We start from the raw sequence: 19,960 nt of genomic DNA, 5'->3' as shown, positions 1-19,960 counted from the left end.
GGAGACAGCATCTGGTTCTCTTTCCTCAAATTGAGATTCTAGGAGTACCTCATGTGGATGGGTTCTTTCCCAGTTGTTGTCTTTCTCCTTTATAAAAGTGTGGCCCACCTAGAATCTGAATGTGATGTGTTATCCTGGGTGTAAACATTTCCAGGGTTCCAAAGAAAGGGGCCAAGAGACTGGTATCTTATTAAATGCTAGTAATAGCTGGGCAAATCAGTTTTGCATGATGGTGGCTTCTGTTTCTATGCTTTTACTTGAATTACAGGGTGACAGTCTAGTTGGCAGCTGGTAGATCATTACACATAATTTTTTTGACATATAATTTGGAAGGAGTACAAAAAATTGGAGTCAATGCTGTTGACACCTCCCTTCGGTTATTTTTGTTGATGGCAGCCTAGAGGGGTAGTATTGCCTAGCGGCTCAACGCATAGGCTCCATAGCCAACCACCTGGGCCCAAATCCCAGCTCTGCTGAGGGACTTGAGCAACTGACTTATCTGGGTGTGAGTTTCCTATCAGTAAAAAGAAGGTGCCAATGGCCCACACTTCACAGGGCTGCCCAGAGGATTTGATATAGCAGGATATAAAGTGCTTACACGAAGCACCTGACTCCTGGCTTCGGATCGGCGCAGCTCCGGCTGTTGCGGCCATTTAGGGAGTGAACCATCAGATGGAAGACCTTTCTCTCTCTCTCTCTCTCTCTCTCTCTCTCACTCTCACTCTCTCTCTCTGTCTGTAACTCTACCTGTCAAATAAATAAGTAAAATCTTAAAAAAAAAAAAAAAAAGTACCTGCCTCATGGGCTCCATTCAGTGTGTGACTGAGATTTTACTGTGCAAGGTTTTTTAGTGTCACAGAAGAGAGAACGGGGGTAAAGTAGATGCTGCAGCCCTGCCTTATCTTAGCAGCATGAAACCCTGGAGAGATACGTGACCTGAAGGAGAGTGAGAAGCTCGTCCCATCAGTCTAACGAAGACATGCCAGTCCAATCGAGTCTTTGGTCAAAGGCTGTATTTAGTTATTTCCAGGCCCTGCACCCGTTACTCACTCATACCAGCCAGTTTACTTTGCAGTTACCTTCATATGCTTTTCTTTATTTTCATGAAATGTGAGCGTTTTCTTGATTTCTCAATTCTCTTGCCTCGTACCCATCATGGTGTATAAAAACTGGCTCCTGCAGTCTCTTGTCAAATGGTCTTCATACTCCTGGGTAATTTTGTATTTTAGTTTTCCTAACATCCCAGGTATCAAATAAACCTTGTGTTCTTCCTTAATGCCTGGAAGATATGGATTTGGTCTGTGAAAGTGTGACTGGAAGCTTGAAGCAAATCAGTTGCATCTATTTTAATAGATATTTAAACAGTCTAAATAGCCCACTCTGGAGTCTACATTCCTAACTTGTGTTAGTAGTATATTATTTATATAGATTGCCTTTTTTTTTTTTTTTTTTTGACAGGCAGAGTTAGTGAGAGAGAGAGAGAGATAGACAGACAGACAGAGACAGAGAGAAAGGTCTTTCTTTTTCCGTTGGTTCGCCTCCCAAATGGCTGCTACAGCTGGTGCTGCGCCGATCTGAAGCCAGGAGCCAGGTGCTTATCCTCGTCTCCCATGTGGGTGCAGGGCCCAAGCACTTGGGCCATCCTCCACTGCACTCCCGGGCCACAGCAGAGAGCTGGCCTGGAAGAGGAGCAACCGGGACAGAATCCGGCGCCCCAACCGGGATTAGAACCTGGAGTGCTGGCGCTGCAGGCGGAAGATTAGCCTAGTGAGCCGCGGCGCTGGCCTATAAATTGTCTCTAAAGTATTCCTGGAGGTGTGTACCCCAGGGATTCCATCTCCGTGTGGACTCAGTTGTGACTGCAGGATTAAAGTGGAGCACGCACTCCACTTCAGTTACAGCCACATCAGCTGCAGGCAAGAGCAGATCTTTCACTGGAAAATTTGAATGAGTGGCATCAATCCTGAAGCATTTCTTGAAAGAATTATAATGGCGGGGCGAAAGACGGCCACGCAAGTACTGTCCTGGAGACAAAGCGCAGTGCACGCAGTGGCTATCCAGAGGGGGCAGAGGGCCAGTGGAAGCAGAAGCAGGCCAGCCAAGAGCCAAGGTGATGGCAGCGGTGGTGTGGATGCTCAGGGCATTCTGCTCGTTGAGGTTGTGGAGAGCCAAGGGACAGAAGCATCTGCTTATTACCAGAGTGTTTTGAGGAAGTTAAGCCAGTGCTCTAGCAGAAGAATGCCTGGGAGGGCTTCAGCAGAGTCCTTCTCCACCGCGACAGTGCGCGCCCTGCGTCCTCTCGTCGAGCAAGGGCAGCGTGTTACGATTTAGTGGGAAATCATTAGACACACATCTTGCAATCCTGATTTGGCTCTTTAAGGTTTCTTTTTGTCTCCTAATTAAAAAAAAAAAAAAAAAAAGAACTTTAAAGGGCCCCCGCGTTTTTCAGTCAGTAATGTAAAACAGACATGGTTAGAGTCTCAGGACCTTAGTTCTTCAGTGGCGGACTAAGTGGCTGCTGTCATCACTTACAGAAGTGTTTTGGACCTGATCGAGCTTATGTTGAGAGATAAAATTTATATTCTTATGTTTATCTTTTAATTAGTTCTTCATGAACATTTTGAAGGGCAACTTTCAGCATACATAAATTATGTGTTATGGAATAAATCAGACTAAGGAATCTATTGGATGAAAATGATTAATATTTATGGGTTCACTAAGTGGTACGCTTGGGACAGTGTCATCGGTTGCTGCTCTTGTAACTGCCCTACAACCTTTAGACTGTGATGACAGGAGCACCTCTGAGTCACAGTTGACTGAAATGGAAGTAATTTTTGATTTTTAGGTCTTATGAACTAACCCGGAAAGACCGACTGTACAAAAACATCATTCGAATGCAGCACACGCATGGATTCAAGGCTTTTCACATCCTCCCTCAGACCTTCCTCTTGCCAGCGGAGTACGCGGAGTTCTGCAGTAAGTGCCTCACTGATGACGCTGCCGTCCCCGGCACCTGGGCCTGGGGCACGGCTGGCCCAGCATCTGCCTCACGCTGTCAGCCACCTGGTGCTTTCTGAATCCTTTAGGAGTTTTTAGTTCTCCAGTCAAATGGCTGCAGAGAGAACGTTCAATGTGGCTGGTTTTTTTTTCTGTTTGTTTTTTTTTTTTTTTTTGATTGTGTATCTGTGTGTTTCTTCTTAATGAGCTTGTCGTATCCTTTATGTGAGGACACGTTGGTGTCACATAAGCATGCCTGTGCCTTACCTGTTTTTGCGCGAATGCCTCTTTTCACTGGGGAGTTAGTGCAAGCAAGGACACATGGCGTTTCTGCGTATGAACCGCAGATGCTTCCTTTTTGGGGTCCCTTTGCCATCTAAGAGACATTCTTGCCACCTTCAGGACTCAGGTGATTTCTGTTCTTTGGGGTACAGGTATCATATATCTGGGGGGCCAGTTAGCCATCCCCTGTTTCCTTTGGGTTCAGACCAATCAAAGAGTACACATGGGAGCCAAAAGGAATCTGTCCACTCTGTTGTTGAGAAAGCAACAGGAAAGCATACGACCTAGGTCTAGGTCTAGAATGCTTCTTTCTTTCTTTTTCTTTTTTAATTAAAAAAAAGATTTATTTATTTGAAAGGCAGAGTGACAGAGAGGGAGAGACAGAGAGAGCTTCCACCTTCTGGTTCACTCCCCAAATGCTTGCAACAGCAGGGGCTGGGCCAAGCAGAATCCAGGAACCAGGAGCTCCATCTGAGTCTCCCACTTGGGTGGCAGGGCCCTGGGTACCTGGGCTATCTTCTCCTTTCCCAGGCATATTAGCAGGAAGCTGGATTAGAAGCTGGGACTCGAGCTGGCACTCTGATTTGGGATGCTGGTACCATACATGGTGGCTTAAGCAGCCAGCTGCTCCACGGCACCAGTTCCTGCTTTTTGTTGTCCCTGCAGGGAGAAAACCTGTTGAGATCTGGTCTAGAGCCAACTATTCAGAAACGTGAAGGCCCAGACGCCCCCTGACTGCTCCTGGTCTTAGAGTGTGGGGGAGGAGACACACGGCACAGGGCTGTCTAGGCTCCTGGTGCCACCACTGCCCGTTGCAGTGTTTAGTAGAACAGGAGTTCTGTGACCATGAAGAACCTGAGGATGTGCTGCCCCCTCCAGCCCTTTTCTCCAGGTGGACCGCTTTCTCAGCAGCAGGATGGGGTGGCGCCAAGGGCAGGGAAGCACAGCTTTCCCTGGGACTGGCCGTCTCCCATGGTAGGAGAGGCTGAGAGGTGATTCAAGATGTGAGCAAAGTCTGAGGTCAGCCAGTTCAGTGCAGATGATGATTTCAAAAGTCAGTAAATTATAGAATGGTAACTTCAGTTACCAGAGACCTTAGCTGTCAGAGTGAGCCTCTCATTTTATTGATTTTTAAAGATTTCTTTACTTGACAGTCACAGAGTTACATAGAATGAAAGAGAGCGAGCGAGAGAGAGATCTTCCATCTGTTGGTTTACTCCCCAAATGACTACAATGGCTAGGCTGGGCCATGTAAAAGCCAGGAGCCTGGAACTCCATCTGGGTCTCCCTGTGCGTGGCAGGGGACCAAGGAGCCGTCTTCTCTTGCTTTCCCAGGCACGTTAGCAGGGAGCTGGATCAGAAGTAGAGCAGCCAGGACAGGAACCAGTGCTCATGTAGGATGTGTCACAGGCATTGGCTTCATCGGCTGTGCCACGATGCCGGTCGCAGCCCCTGTGTTAAAGATGGACTAGATAGAAGCAAACCACCCATGGTGTCATTTCCTTGCACTCTAGAATGAGGACTGTGATCTCTCCACTCCTGGGTCAGTGCTGTTTCTCTTAGACCTAGCATGCTGCTGCTTTAGGGGCTGAAAGACACTTGGCAGTGTTACGGGACTCGTCTAGGACCTGTGAGAGAACGTGGTCCTTGCTCTGATGATCACTCCCCACATGGCTACAATAGTTGTGACCGGGCTGGCCAAAGCCAGGAGCCCACTCAGTCAAACTCCCCCATGGGTGGAAGGGGCCCAGTTATTTGGCCATCACCTCTGCCTGCCAGGGTGCGCGTTAGCAGGAGGCTGGAATCGAGACCGGGTCTGAGACTCAAGGTCGGGCACTCTGATACGGGATGTGGGCTTCCTCCGTGGCATTGCAATCATGCATCAAATGTCCACCCTGCTCACTGAGCTTTTTGGTTTTTTTAAGTTTGAAAGACACGTGAGATCAGGTGCATTCAGGTTGGTATGGCTGTAGACAGAGTAGCAGAGAGAGGGGGAGAGACAGATCAAACTCTCATCTGCTGGTTCACTCCCCAAATGGCTGCAACAGCCAAGTTTGGAACAGGCTGAAGCTAGGAGCCATATGTGTGGCAAGGGCCCAAGTACCTGGGCCATCATCCTCTGCCTTTCCAGGCACATTAGCAGGGAGATGGATTGCACATGAAATAGCTGGGACTTGAACCAGAGAGGTGGCTTAATCTGTTGTGCCACAGTGAAGCCCCCTAGAGGTTTTCTTTGTTTTGTTTTGTATAAAGTTGCACCAAGGGAAAAAGGCAGAGAAAGCTGGGAAAGAACGGACAAAGAGATTTTCTTTTCTCTTCCTGGCAAATGTTTTGTGACATTGACAAAGTCAAGTTCCTGTTGGGAGGCCTTGAGGAGGCTGGCTCACGGCAGAGGGAAAGAACAGGAGGCAGAAGGCGCTGGTGTCAGAGGAGAGGAGCTGTGCCAGAATCCTTCCTCCTGAAGGCTTGCCTGTCGTGAGCCCGGGTTTGGAGTGGGGGAAGTTGGTGTGCTTGCCCTGGGGAGGGGGCGGCTCTGCACACTGGTAGGAGAGCTTGCCTCTTCATCACTCAACAGGAAGCACAGGGAACTTCACTGCATTTTTGCTGTTGTGTTTGCGACAGAATGGTGCAAATGTCCTGGTGCACAGCCTCCGAGGCACTTAGGAAGCAGGAAGTCTTGGGGATCTGCTCAGAGGCGTGTGCATGCACCTGTCTCTCCACGCTCAGCTGTACTTCTTTTTCACTTCTTAAAAACAGTTGTGTATGCCTATACTTCTATTTTTCAAAAAGCTTTTTATTTAAAAAGTATTTTATTGAAAGGCATAGTAACAGAGAGAGGCACACACTTATACACACACAAAGAAAGAGAGAAAGAGAGAGATCTTTCATCTGCTGGTTTACTACCCAAATGGCTGCAGTGGCTCAGGGTGGGCCATCTAAAGTCAGGAGCCTAAAACTCCACCCTGGTCTCCCATATGGATGGGAGGAACTCGAGTACTTGAACCATCATCCACTGTTTTGCAGGTGCGTTAGCAGAGCAGCCTGGACAGTACTGGTACACCCATGTGGGATGTAGTCATTGCAGGAGGTGGCGTAACTCACTGCACCCCAATGCTAGCCTCCACAAAATTTATTTTTTTAAAATGTTTACTTTTTAAAAAAATTTTTTTGAAACATGGAGAGGGAGAGAGAGTTCCATCTTCCATCTGCTGGTTCACTCTCCAGATACATGCAGTAGACAGAACAGGTCCTGAAGCCAGGTGCCTGCGACTCCAACTGGGTCTTCCATGTGGGTGGCAGGGGACCACGTACTCGAACCATCACCTGCTGCCTCCAGGGTGCACATTAGCAGGAAGCTGACCAGCAGCGGAGCAGCTGGGACTAGAACCAGGCAGTTGGATCTGGGATGAAGTCGTCTCAAGTGGTGTCCTAACCGCTGCACCACATGCCTGTCCAGTCTCTCTTCTTTCAGAGAAGAAGAACAAAAAGAAGAAGAAAAAATTTATATAAACTCTTGTCATCGTTCATTCCTTCCTGCTTTGAGATGGTAACCGCTGTTGCCGCCTGAGTCTCCCATCACAGCTGAGAGGTGGTTGTGAGTTGGGCTCTTTCCAGCTGGGATGCGGGAGTTCAGCAACACCATGTCCTGTCTCTGCTGCTCTCCCCTGTGCTCTGGCATCCCTAAGTGGAGGACAGGACCCCCTGCTTCTCCCCAGATCGCTTACAAGCCTTTGCACGTCTTCCTAGCAGTTGTCTAGTTTTATTCTCATGATACGACGCAAAAGTGAACCTGGGAGAGGAGCAGAAGCAAATGGCACCTGTCACTCACTTGTAGATTCATTTTCCTCTTCTCATGCGCTTTGCTGGGGTTAAGGCAATTTTGTTCTTAGTAAGCTCTGAGGGATTATTTAAGGAAAGTAACCATAGTAGAAGGTCTAGCTTTGGTCTAATTGTTGGAGGGCCTGTAGTTAGCACAGGTGAGAATTTCAAAGATCCATCATGACTGTGAGAGTAACAGACCGTCATCCAGGTGTGCACTGTGTTCTGTATTTACCCCCTCATTCAGGAGACAGGGGAAAGGGCAGAAGAAATAACTATAATTTCCTGTTTTCTGTTCTCCTCCTCTTCATCCTGAACCCTCCCACCTCATGTTTATTTATTTTAAGCCACATCTAAACATACAGGTAATTCTAGCTGCTGCACTCCAGTTAGAAATTTGGAAGATTCTTTAAGGCACCTGAGTTAGATAACCAGTATTGAAATTTAAGATAATCAACTCATGTTCCTTCTCTCTCTCTGTTTCTTTCTCCCTTTTTTTGTCTCCCAATGTTTTGAGCAGATTCATATTCAAAGGACCGGGGACCTTGGATAGTAAAACCAGTGGCCTCTTCCAGGGGGCGAGGCGTCTACCTGATCAACAATGTGAGTATGTGGCGGAGGGCAGCCCTGCTACCTCTGATTCCTTCCCATTAAGAGCAGGTGTTCCCTTCTGAACTCTGCACTCAGAAGTGTGTCGAGCTTGGGTGTGTGTTCCCTGGTGTTCACCTTACTGGCCTTGAAAAGTCACTGGGCTGGCGCCGAGGCTCAACAGGCTAATCCTCCACCTTGCGGCGCCAGCACACCGGGTTCTAGCCCCGGTTGGGGTGCCGGATTCTGTCTCGGTTGCCCTTCTTCCAGGCCAGCTCTCTGCTGTGGCCCGGGAGTGCAGTGGAGGATGGCCCAAGTCCTTGGGCCCTGCACCCCATGGGAGACCAGGATAAGCACCTGGCTCCTGGCTTCGGATTAGCGCAGTGCGCTGGCCACGGTGGCCATTGGAGGGTGAACCAATGGCAAAGGAAAACCTTTCTCTCTGTCTCTCTCTCTCACTGTCCACTCTGCCTGTCAAAAATAAATTTAAAAAAAAAAAAAGTCACTGGATCAGATTTTGAGGGAGGATGGCCTTTTGTGTCAGCAACTTTATTATTATTATTATTATTATTTATTTATTTATTTTTGACAGGCAGAGTGGATAGTGAGAGAGACAGAGAAAAAGGTTTTCCTTTTTGCCATTGGTTCACCCTCCAATGGCCGCTACGGCCGGCGCATCATGCTGATCTGAAGCCAGGAGCAGGTGCTTCTCCTGGTCTCCCATGCGGGTGCAGGGCCCAAGGACTTGGGCCATCCTCCACTGCACTCCCGGGCCACAGCAGAGAGCTGGCCTGGAAGAAGGGCAACCGAGACAGAATCCGGCGCCCCGACTGGGACTAGAACCCGGTGTGCTGGCGCCGCAAGGTGGAGGATTAGCCAGTTAAGCCACAGCGCCAGCCTATTATTTTTTTATTATTTATTTTTTTTTAAATTTTTGACAGGCAGAGTGGACAGTGAGAGAGAGAGACAGAGAGAAAGGTCTTCCTTTGCCGTTGGTTCACCCTCCAATGGCTGCTGCGGCCGGCGCACCACACTGATCTGAAGCCAGGAGCCAGGTGCTTCTCTTGGTCTCCCATGCGGGTGCAGGGCCCAAGGACCTGGGCCATCCTCCACTGCACTCCCTGGCCACAGCAGAGAGCTGGCCTGGAAGAGGGGCAACCGGGACAGAATCTGGCACCCCAACTGGGACTAGAACCCGGGGTGCCGGTGCCGCAAGGCAGAGGATTAGCCTAGTGAGCCGTGGCACCGGCTGTCAGCTGCTTTCAACGTGTTGTCATGTCAGTTCCTCAGCACTTAGCGCCAGTTGGTAGCCTGTGTAGTCAGTGTCTACTTGAAGCGAGCTGTGGGCACCTGCTCTCACTCCTATGGCCACCTTGCTGCTGCTGCAGCCTCTCTTCTGTACTCCCTCCCTCCTTGCTTTCCTTTGATTCTTCCTCATCTTCTTCTTTCTTCAAAAGCTGTCAGTATCTTGAGATTTTGCAAAATTCTTATTAAAAGTTGTTTTTAGGGACAGGCATTTAGCTTAGTGGGTAAGATGCCAGTTAAAGTGCCTGCGCCCCACGTCAGGGTCCCAGCGTTTGATCCCCAGCTCTGGCTCCCAACTCCAGCTCTCTGCTAATGCAGGCCCTGAGAGGCAGCAGTGGTGGCTCAGGTACGGGGCTGCTGCCTCTCTCATGGGAGTGAGTTCCCAGCCCTGGCCATTGTGGGCATCTGGGGAGTGAACCAGCGCAACAACTATGTCTGTGTCTGTCTCTCTCTTTCTCTGTCACTCTGTTTTTCATATACATTTAAAAATGTAAATTAATGCATACATAAATGGAATAGATATGCAGAGTACATAAAATCAATCCAAACTCCAGTCTCAGTCTCTAGACTTGGAAGAGTGGTTAGGACCTTGAGAACATTGCCTTGCTTCCTCTTTCCTCGGCCTTCCGGTGCGTTTGTTTACTCCCAGTTTGACATTGCTGCACCCCTGGAAGATGTGCTCCCCAGAGCACCGTCCTGCGGCTTGGCCGCTCAGGGTGCTGGGAAGGCCGCCGTGGCTGAATTATCTGACTCTCGGTCCTGGCTCGGCTGTGGGCTTCTTGTCTGTGGCCTGTGTGCCCTTGGGTCCTAGCCGCGGCCTCCTTGGGACGCTCACCCTCACCCCCGATGTGTTGTGCTGGGTTTGCTCTGCTCTGTTTTCTCATTCTGATCCTGTCTGCTTCCTGTCTTCAGGATTTCCCTCACACGTGGGTCCGTTCTGGCTCCTTTTACTTTTTTTTTTTTTTTTTTCCCCTGAGCCTCGTTATCATCTCGTTCTTTGGAAAAACTCCTTTCTGTCCTTCCAGTGGCGCTTGTGAGGGCGGGGGAAGTAGATCTCCGTGTCTGTGGCCAGGGCTCCGTCCTGAATTCCCCAGTTATCTTTCGCACCGAGGTATTTCCTATGTGTGCAGAAATGAGCTTTCTGAGGGGGTCTTCCACGTTGGCATTTCCTTAAATTCAGTCTGGACTTGAAATGGTCCAGTAAACGACGAGGCCCAGGCCTTTCATGCTGAATGAACGCAGGGTCTGGCTCTGCTGCAGCCTCAGGCCCACCCGACCCCGCTACCTGGGCCGCTCGCATGGCCTCCCCCAGCTCTCCCGTGGTACAAAGGCCGTCTGTGTGCCTGGCTCTCTGTTTTCTTGTCTGTGCTCTGACCTTGACGTGATGGCTCCTGTACCCCAGATTTCCTTCTGCTTTGTGCCAGCAGTGCCAGTGTTGTTTGAATCTTGTAGGTAGTACTCACTCGGGTTCAGGCTTTCACTGCCAAATGGAACTGTGATTGAAAAGTCAACTGCTGGCTGGCGCCACGGCTCACCAGGCTAATCCTCCGCCTGCGGCGCTGGCATCCCAGGTTCTAGTCCCGGTTGGGGCGCCGGATTCTGTCCCGGTTGCCCCTCTTCCAGTCCAGCTCTTTGCTGTGGCCCGGGAAGGCAGTGGAGGATGGCCCAAGTGCTTGGGCCCTGTGCACCTGCATGGGAGACCAGGAGGAAGCACCTGGCTTCTGGCTTCAGATTGGCGCAGCGCGCCGGCCATAGCAGCCATTTGGGGGGTGAACCAATAGAAGGAAGACCTTTCTCTCTGTGTCTCTCTCTCTCTCTCTCTCTCTCTCACTGTCTAACTCTTCCTGTCAAAAACAAAAAACAAAAAGTCAACTGCTGTACATGCTTGCTTTTTATTTTCTTAGACGTGAGTCAGACGGAATCGGATCTATTCCCAGCTCATCTGGGACAGTTTTCTCTTGGAATGCTCTTTTGGCCCTCGTGATTTGCTGTATGAAAGCGAACATCCTAAAGAGCAGGAAAACTAAACTTTCCTTTGTGGGCCTGAGTACCAACCCAGTGCCTCAACTGCACTGGGTGTCTGGTGTCCAGTGAGTCTCCCAGAGGGGACAGCTTGTCTTTGCAGAGGCACATCTGGCCAGCTGTGTGCGTCCCTCTCTGTCCCAGTTCTCCAGGGCTGAGTCCCGAGCCCCCGCACAGATCAGAGCAGCTGCCAGGACCTTTGCCGCTCCCCCCCCCCCCAAGCCCTGGAATGAATCAGACTTTTTCAGGTATTTAGCGGAGGTGCCAGACAGAAGCCTGGGAAGACGCCAGCAGGCATGAGGGGAGCTGGCACCATGTGGATATAATGGGAAAATATTCCCTTTTCACCCCAAAGTGAATTGTATCACCTTTTACCCAGACCTACAAATGTGTGGTTAATACTCATCTCTCCCTGCACAGAAGGCCTAACCATCGCCTCTTTTCCGTACCTGGATCCCTTCCCGTGGAATATGTGACCCATTAGCCAACTGGATGAAGTAACTCTTTCCAGGGCTGCTGCCTGCTTTCATGCCTGAGGGGGAGGGGGGAGCACTCAGGCGGAGGGTCTGAGCAGCAGTGCTGTGAGTGGGCGAGGGCCTTTGGCAGGGGGATGGAGTTAGGTGTGAGGGCCAAGTGAAAACATCTTCCCCTGTCTTCCCGCTGCACGGGGAGGCCTCTTATTAACACTTTCCTAGAACAGTCAGAACTGCGTGGAACGTATCCCCCAGAGCAACTTTTACCAGTACAAGAACGTGGCAGAAAATGGAAGAGAGAGCCCTAGAGTGTGTAATAGCGAAGAGAGAAGTGAGGATCCTGGGATGGAAGCCGTTCTGCCGCTGGCTGACGTGGTTTCTTCCTGATGTGCGCTTGAACTCGAGAATGCAATGTGAAGAGCTAAGCGGTGCTGGCTGCGGCTCCTTCAGTAACCGTGACCAAATGCCGTGCTTTCCCAATTTGGTTCATTCAAATCGAGGAGGGAAAGACCTGGTGTTTTCTGATTAAAGTATGAATTCAATTATGAAAGTCACATTCAGTCACCCTTGTCTCACACATTATCTATGGTAAATGTAGTGTTCATAAACTCCCAGAGTTAGGAATTCAATGTTAAAATTGTAGAAGAAAAGGCTCCTTTGGGCAGTATTTTTGTAATGTAGGTAGAAAAGGGAGCTAAAGACAGATGAAGTTACCTACGTAGTGTGTGCGTGCTGTGCATACATAGAGGAAGGGGAGGGAGGAAATGGCTATGGGCATTTGATTGGCCGGGGGATGGAGTTCGGTGTGAGGGCCAAATGATAACATCTGCCCCTGAATGAGGAACGGTCCCAGAGTCTTCCCTGGTTCCCAGGAAAGCTGGGTGATCATCTCTCTAGTATGGCCTGTAGATACTCAGTAGGAAGAGGCTGGAGTTGTTTAATTTAGCTTAGTGCTCCGTTCAGTGATTGTATCAATTTATTAAGATTTATTTGAAAGGCAGGGATACAGAGAGAGAGGGAGAGAGAGAGAGATTGATCTTCATCTGCTGGTTCACTCACCAAATGGCTGCAATAGCTGGGCCTGGGCCAGGCTGAAGCTAGGAGCAAGGAGCTTCTTCTGGGTCTCCCATATGAGTGCAAGGGCCCAAGGACTTGGGCCATCTGCTGCTGCTTTCCCAGGTGCATTAGCAGGCGCTGGATTGGAAGTGGAGCAGCCGGGGCTTGAACCTGCACCTATGTGGGAGGTTGACACTGTAGGTGGAGGCTTAACCTTCTGTGCCACAGTACCAGCCCCTCACTGTTTTTTTTTTTTTTTTAATGGTTTATGTATTTATTTGAAAGAGTTGGAGGGAGGGAGGGGGAGAGAGAGAGAGAGAGAGAGAGAGAGAGAGAGAGAGAGAGATCTTATCCACTGGTTTACTCCCCAGTGGCTGCAAGGGCCAAAGCTGGTCCAGACCAAAGCCAGGAGCTTCTCTCAGGCCCCCACGTGGGTGCGGGGACCCAAGCAGCCGGGCCATCCTCTGCTGCCCCTCCAGGTGCGTTAGCAGGGAGATGGATCAGAAGTAGAGTAACCGGGACTCGAACCAGCACACATATGGGATGCTGGCACTGCAGACAGCAGTTTAACCTGCTACACCACAACACTGGCCTCTGTATCCCATACTCATTAAGGTGGCTCAAAATAGAGCGGTTGTGCACAGTATCACGAAATGTACAGGAGCCAGGAAAAGCTTTCGTCCTCTGGGGATGAAAAGTACTGATGAACGGTGTCCATCTGATGCATTGAAATGGGCTGTGGAAGCTGTGTTCCGGCGTGGAGATAGCAACAGCTGGAAGTAAGAGGGGAATCTCATTACCCCGACTCTGGAGTTGCTCATTGTGGGTGTGGGTAGTGTTATGGGTCACAAAATTATCCTTACTTTAGGGACAGCTGTAGTACTTGGGGAGGAAATGCATTGTCACAAAACTAGGGTTTCATACTTTGGGGAAAATTCTTCTGGATTGGAATGTTGGGAGAGAGGTGTGTATAGGGCCTAAGAGGTAAGTCTCTGGGGCAAAGTGCCCTGCATACAGTGCTGCTCTTTGAGCTGTGTGACTTTGATTGGGTTCCTAACCCTCTCTGATTCTTTCCTCACCTATAAAATGTGTTTTTTGCTATATTTGTCCTACAGGGTGGATAAAAATTAAATGAAATAGTACTTGAGACATATTTCAAATGGTAGATGGCACGTAGTAAGTGTTTAGTACGTTTATTAGATTCTAATTGTTGCTGTAAGGGTTAACGGTTATTTCTGTTGCTGTTACCATCGCTATTCCGGTCATAATCATTATCATTGTCACTTCCTGTTTGGAGCCCGTTTGTCCCACATGGACCCTGTGAGTCCCAGCTGAGTTCTCTGTCTGAATCTAATCACACAGGGAGTTGTTCTGTTACAGACACTTTAATCTTACTGTTTCCTTAATCTGGAACCCACAGTAGCTTCCTGCTTCCTACCTCGTTACTTCTACACCCCCAGTGCCAGGGGTTCCAGTCCCTTTACAGTGGCGTCCCTCTCTCCCAGTTGCCTAATGGCCTCTCGCTGTTTCTCATCCAGACTTCTAGCTCCAGGTCCGTGACTCTGCCACCCCTCCCCTTCTCCTGGACATGGTCCAGGCCAGCTTCCTATGATGGCCTTGGCTCCGCCCCATGCTCAGTAGGTTTCCATGCTCGCTTCTACAACTGCCCTTCCAGGACACGCCTTCCTACTGGGCCCAGCTGGCTGGTCCACACCATCACTGTGCAGGCTGCTGCCTTGCATCCTTTCCAACTAGGTATTTTGCTGTCTCTCTACCTAAATACCAAACTGGGAGAGCAGAGATGGAATCTGTTTTCTTCCTCCCTGAACTCCCAGCGCCTTGTACCTTGTTCAGCAATACTCACTCTGTTTCTCATTGAAGAAATCTTTGAACGATCTCGTTCAGTCTTTGTACACAGTTGCTTAGCGAGAGCACTTGCGTGCATGGATCGAACATCATCCCATTTCATAGAGGGGGTGCTGGGGTCCACTGAGGATCCGTCACTCCTTCAGACGACTTAACGACAGCCTTCACTGACACTTCACATTTGCGAGAAAGCAACTTTTGATTTATTTATTTAAGTAGCTCTTACTTTCCTGGCATGTAGCTATTTAAACTCGTATATGTGAGTCTTTAAAGCTGTTTGGGCTGTATTTATCATGTGAGAGGTGCTCTGTAAGTGCATTTCCCCCTATTGTAACTGGATACCCATGGTGTTTATGGGAGGGGCATGGGACGTGGCTGATTGAATATGTGGGCACCTTGGAGGAAAGCTTTCCTGGAGCTTTAGTTGTCCATTTTATCGTTTCTTAAAAGGTTAAGAACTTTGCTCCCTGAGTGTAAATTAGGATTCCTTTGCTCTTCCACCCATTTTTTCTTTCTCTTTACTCAACAGCCAAACCAGATCTCCCTGGAAGAGAACATCCTGGTCTCCCGGTACATTAACAACCCCCTGCTTATAGACGGTGAGTTGTGATCAGGCCCTCACCAGACTGGGCTGCATTTTGCTAAGCTCTCACTTCTCCGTGTAGTCTCCTCTCGTAAGCCTCTGCTAAGCTAGGGTGCAGTTGTTGGGAGCCGTGGCTCCAGAGGTGAGGCCGGTTCCTTACCTGCATCATGGGAAGTGATGTGCAGGTTGAGCATCCCTGGTCCCCAAATCCAAAACGCTCCAGGGCTGAAGCCTTCTGAGAGCTGACAGTACTCCACTGGTAGAGCACTCCACATCGGACCTCATGTGATGATCACAGTGAAAACAGGGCTCACTAAAAATTATATGATGTAAAATTATCTTCAGGCTCTATGTGGATGGTATATATAGAGAAGGTGAATGAATTACGTGTTTAGACCTGGGTCCCATCCTGTGTCTTGTTATGAATGGGCAGATGTCCCAAAGTCTGAAAACAATCAAATCTGAAACACTTCTGGCCCCAAGCATCTTCGTCAAGGGCTGCTCAACCTGTAGTGTAAGAGCGCTTTATCGGTTACACAGTGATCGGTCCATATATGAGTGCTGTCCAGTCTATGTATAATAGTACTCTGTATTGCACATTGTATGTCACTGTTGTATAATATGTAGTGTGTGTGGTATGGCTGTTTATCCTAAACGGGCGAAGTGTATGGGCAGTGTGTGTATCTCGTGGAGAGGAGCGTTGTTTTCTTTCCTGTGTCTATGTTATGGCGCCCTGCTCATCTGTAGCAGAAAACAAATGAACTTAGTTTTCCCTGTGACTCCAAACTTTTTTTTTTCTTAGAATTCAAGTTTGATGTGCGCCTGTATGTACTCGTGACTTCCTATGATCCTCTCGTCATCTATCTCTATGAAGAAGGACTGGCTAGGTAAGAGATGTTGCTCTGGGGCGGAGGGGTCGGGTGGGCGGTTAGAGCGGACTGAGCTCGGGTCAGGTGGTTTTCGGTTTTGTTGGACTCAGGGAGCTAGAGAATGCTCAGCTGAGCTTCAGATGACAGAAGGCAGCCTCACGGCTGTGCAGCTGCACCTGCGTGTGTACGTGTGCGTGTCTTAGCACACCTTTCCCAGCCGAGCCCAGGGCCGCAGTGGCTGGTGTCTTCGTGGATGACACTTGTTGGGATGGCTGTAGCAAGAAAAATAGAAGTCCCACGCTGGTTTACCCGTTACATTCCAGGCATTTATTTTAATCCTGCCAGCCTTCTCCTGGTTGATACAGGTTTGCAGTTGCCAACCCTGAGACTTAGCGAAGCCAGGAAATATAATCAGTACATGACTTTGCTTGTGTTATTTTCTCCTACAAAACTAATCTTTCCCCCACCCACCGGTTTGTCCCGAAATTTCTTTTATACATAATGGCCTTGATGTCACCTTGCACAGCAGTTAAGGAGGTGGCTGGCCTGGTTGAGTAGTCATGACAGCATGGTTTGTACTAGTTTATGCCTCCGTGTTTTGGAAAATGCACTTCGAACATGGGAAACACCATGGACAAAGAAGGCTACCTGCTTACACGTAGGTTCTTTGGCACACATTATTACTCTGACAGCCATAATTTCACAGTAGTATTTTAATGGTCTCACATACTACATTTTTGGATACGAATCCTTTGACTCTCAGATGCAAAGGGAGAGCTTACTAACCAGACCTTCCAGTGGGTTGAGCTGGGGCTCCCCTTCACCACTAGGTGGCAGTGATAGCATTTATAAGCCCTGTCTTAGTCTCAGTAACTAGATTTATGAGTTTGAGCCCTGGGAACACTGGATGCTACTGAAACTCCCTGGTTCTGGCCTCCTGTTCTTTGAAAATGGAGAATGGGGAGGAGAACTAGAACATGTCCTGGTTGCTGGAGAAGAGGCCGGACCAGGCGTCTGAGCTTGATCTAACCGCCAGCTCTAGTCAGGCTTTCATAGGAGAGATGTTTTCCATAGGTTCTCACCCTGTGAATTGTGGACAGACAACACTAGATGTAAAAGCCTAGATAATTTGTTCTGTGCATAATCTAGAACAAAGAGAAGGTAAAGTGTACTCCTGACTTCCTCACAGATCTGTAAGGTGATGACAATTTTGTGTCCTGAGCCTCTGCACTCTCTCTCTTCCACTCACTCCACCCAGCTCCTCTCCCAGCCCCACCTGGGGACTGAATAGGATCTGCACGCTGGGTTTCTGGAGTAGAGAAAGGATATTAAAGTTACACTCGCAGTTGCACATGGATAACGTACCAGTAGGTTTTGCGCTGCTTCAACCCCAATATTAATAGCCCTCCCTATGGCTAAAATTTGGCCCAGTTGTCAGAGCTTCACTTTGAAAGCTGTGCCAACATTTGTTATAGAATTTACCGCAGACAAGCCAGTGCTCTGCCCACCGGTCTGTCCTGGAAGTCGGCATCTACTGAATGGACCAACTCTCTTCTTTCGCTGGCAGCAGGCACTGAGAAAATCATGTTTAAAAATTTATATGTTTATACATATATGGTAAATCAATGGATGCTTTTTCTCAGAATAACTATGTAAACAACTTTCTGAAAACCTAAACCAAATTGAACCAGAAACCACGTGTGTTTTCAGCACTCTGGTTGGGTTTCCCTGAAGGCGAGGGTGAGCGTCAGGGCTGTGCAGGAGGCTGGCGGTGGCACTGTGGCAGGCGGCTCGCCAGGGCCCTGTGAGGGCTCACCGTCTGTGCAGTGAGCTCCGTGTGCTGCAGCCGCCGTGACTTCGCTGGCTGTGGGTCTTGGCATCCCCCTGCTTCTTTCTAGCCCCCAGCGCCTGCGGGGCTGTGTTGCTACCTTGAGCAGCTTGGATCTGCATGTTAAGTAAGCCTGGCCGACGTGTGCTGTGTGTAGACCTAACTGAAGATTACCGATTTGGGAGGAGGTCACTGGGTCATTTGACTTAGAGGCCAAAAAGGAAAATTGTCTTCTTTCCTGAAGCGTTGGAACTGGAGGCCTGTAGCATTAGCCTCCCTCGTTAGAAAGGAAGGCTTTTATACCTGAGCATTTGGGCCTCAGATGAATGCTGGGTGGCACAAAGATGAAGTTCATGGCACAAGACAGTCTGGTGAAACAAGTTCTCGGGTGTAAATTCTTTAACTCCTTACCCACTTACCAAACAACAACAACGGAAAGACCCCAGTTTCTCTTTGTCTCTTGGTCTTTGCAGTTGTCCTTGTTTTGTTCACATGAGAAACAGGAGGGCTCGCATTGTTTTCTCCTGTGTGGGTGAACTATTGAGGTGTGTTTCTGGGATTTGGGGCCAGCCCTTTGGAGTCCTGTAGGAGGGCCCCTGAGGCCAGCCTTGATCTTGAGTTTCACATGTGCGTTGCTGGTTTTCACCAGCAGGGGACACTCAGCTTCCAGAGAGGGGTGCTGTTCTCCACCAAAATGGTGCTGGTTCCTTTTCCTGTCCGGAGTGGAATCCAAGATGACTCTGTCCTGGATTTTACAGTTGTCGGTGGACCCAACATCGGGTTGAAATGATTTGACAACATTCGAGACAGAGCTGATAGCCAAATTTTCACTGAAATAGAAAAAAGAAAAAGTTTTTTAAAAAATCCAAAGAAAATTGAGTTGAAAACCAAATGTGTTGTCTGAGACCCAAAGACAGGTAGCACTGGCACCCTGGGCCCATCCAGGGAGCGTGAGAGTGGCCATCCAGGGAGCTGAGAGTGGCCATCCAGGGAGCATGAGAGTGGCCATCCAGGGAGCCGAGAGCCCACCCTGCCATGGAGACAGGCAGAGAGGCCCCAAGAAGGTCCCGGCCGGGCCTGCCTTTTCTTGGCCTCGGCCTTGGCCATCCTAGTCCATGGAGAGTCAGGAGAGACCCCAGAGCATTCGTGATGGTCTGCCTCCCTCCCCACCCGCAGTCCCCTCTTCAGTAGCCCTCCTTGCTAATTAACACTGGCTCCGCAGGGATATTTACCTTTTCTCCGCTGGATTCCTGTGGTTTAGAAAGAATTCAGGTGCTTGCTGGTTGCCAAGGAATTCAGATTACCTCACAGGCTGCACACGGTCCAGATTCTGCCACAGCAGCAAGTGGCGGGGGAGGGGGAGAAGTCCCTCTGCCGTGCTCATTGTCACCCGCCCTGGCAGGCCGTGGCTGTTTGTGCAGTTTGAGTCATATCTGGCTCTCAAGACGGAGGATCAGGCTGGTAATCCCCTCCCAGACGGCTCTGTAGGGCGCTGCCCCGTCACTGCAGTGCCTTGGCAGGCTCCCGCTGCAGCTGGTTGACCGCAGATCAGAGAGCTCGTGGGCCTCTTGTTCTCTTCCATAAGATCTTTCTGGGTCAGGCCAGGATGAAACCCAGTGGCTCCTGGCAAGGCTGACGGAGGTACTGTGTCTTCTTCGTCCAGGCCTCACTGACTCAGAATGGCTACACCTGCTGAAAGATAACCTCAGGGCTGGCCCCTTCTCTTCTTCATACATTTCATTAGGAAATACAACTACCAAAGACAGGGTTCGGCTCTCCCACATCTAGCCTGTCTGTGACTCTGAGTGCTGGGTTCTTAGAACAAGGGAAGAGAGCCTAGCAGATCCCATAACTCTGCTTTCCTTCTCCTTGTCGTTCCCTAGTGGTACTGACTTTGGAACAGGTGCAACTCAGGTGCATTTTTAGTTAACCCTTATTAAGTACCTACTACAGATGATCCACCACTTGTGATGGGGTTGTGTCCCTGTCCGTGTAAATCCGTTGTAGATTGAAAACCCAGCAAACGTCCCAGCTCCGCAGCCCAGCGTGCTGGGGCCATCGGCTGTTCCCCTGTGGCTGCGGGGCGGCAACTGAGCACCGCTGCCGCCCTGTGTTGTAAGAAAACATCCTGCCGCAGGGTGCTCGCCAGAAAGATCAAGCTTCTGCGTGTGTTTTGTTTCTGCACCACCGTCAAGCTGGAAAATTGTCGGCTGAACCACCTTGAGCTGTGGACCATCTGGATAGGCTTAACGCTGAAATCTTTTCTTCACGT

At 49.5% G+C, this 19,960-nt stretch overlaps 1 protein-coding gene across 8 annotated transcripts in view; it reads left to right on the top strand.

The window, feature by feature from the left end:
* Positions 1-19,960, top strand: part of TTLL5 (tubulin tyrosine ligase like 5) — a 279,228-nt gene that overhangs the window by 33,793 nt on the left and 225,475 nt on the right. For all 8 annotated transcript variants that reach the window (XM_062181756.1, XM_062181755.1, XM_062181758.1 and 5 more), the window contains 4 exons: positions 2,846-2,976; positions 7,619-7,701; positions 14,938-15,007; positions 15,794-15,878. In XM_062181756.1, coding sequence (XP_062037740.1) covers positions 2,846-2,976; positions 7,619-7,701; positions 14,938-15,007; positions 15,794-15,878 — 369 coding nt within the window. The remainder of the gene's footprint in view (positions 1-2,845; positions 2,977-7,618; positions 7,702-14,937; positions 15,008-15,793; positions 15,879-19,960) is intronic.

Source organism: Lepus europaeus, chromosome 22 (assembly GCF_033115175.1).
Source record: "Lepus europaeus isolate LE1 chromosome 22, mLepTim1.pri, whole genome shotgun sequence".
In the NCBI taxonomy this organism is placed as follows: Eukaryota; Metazoa; Chordata; class Mammalia; order Lagomorpha; family Leporidae; genus Lepus; species Lepus europaeus.
Note: the sequence above shows the minus strand (reverse complement) of the source record. Positions and strands in the feature narration are given on the sequence as shown.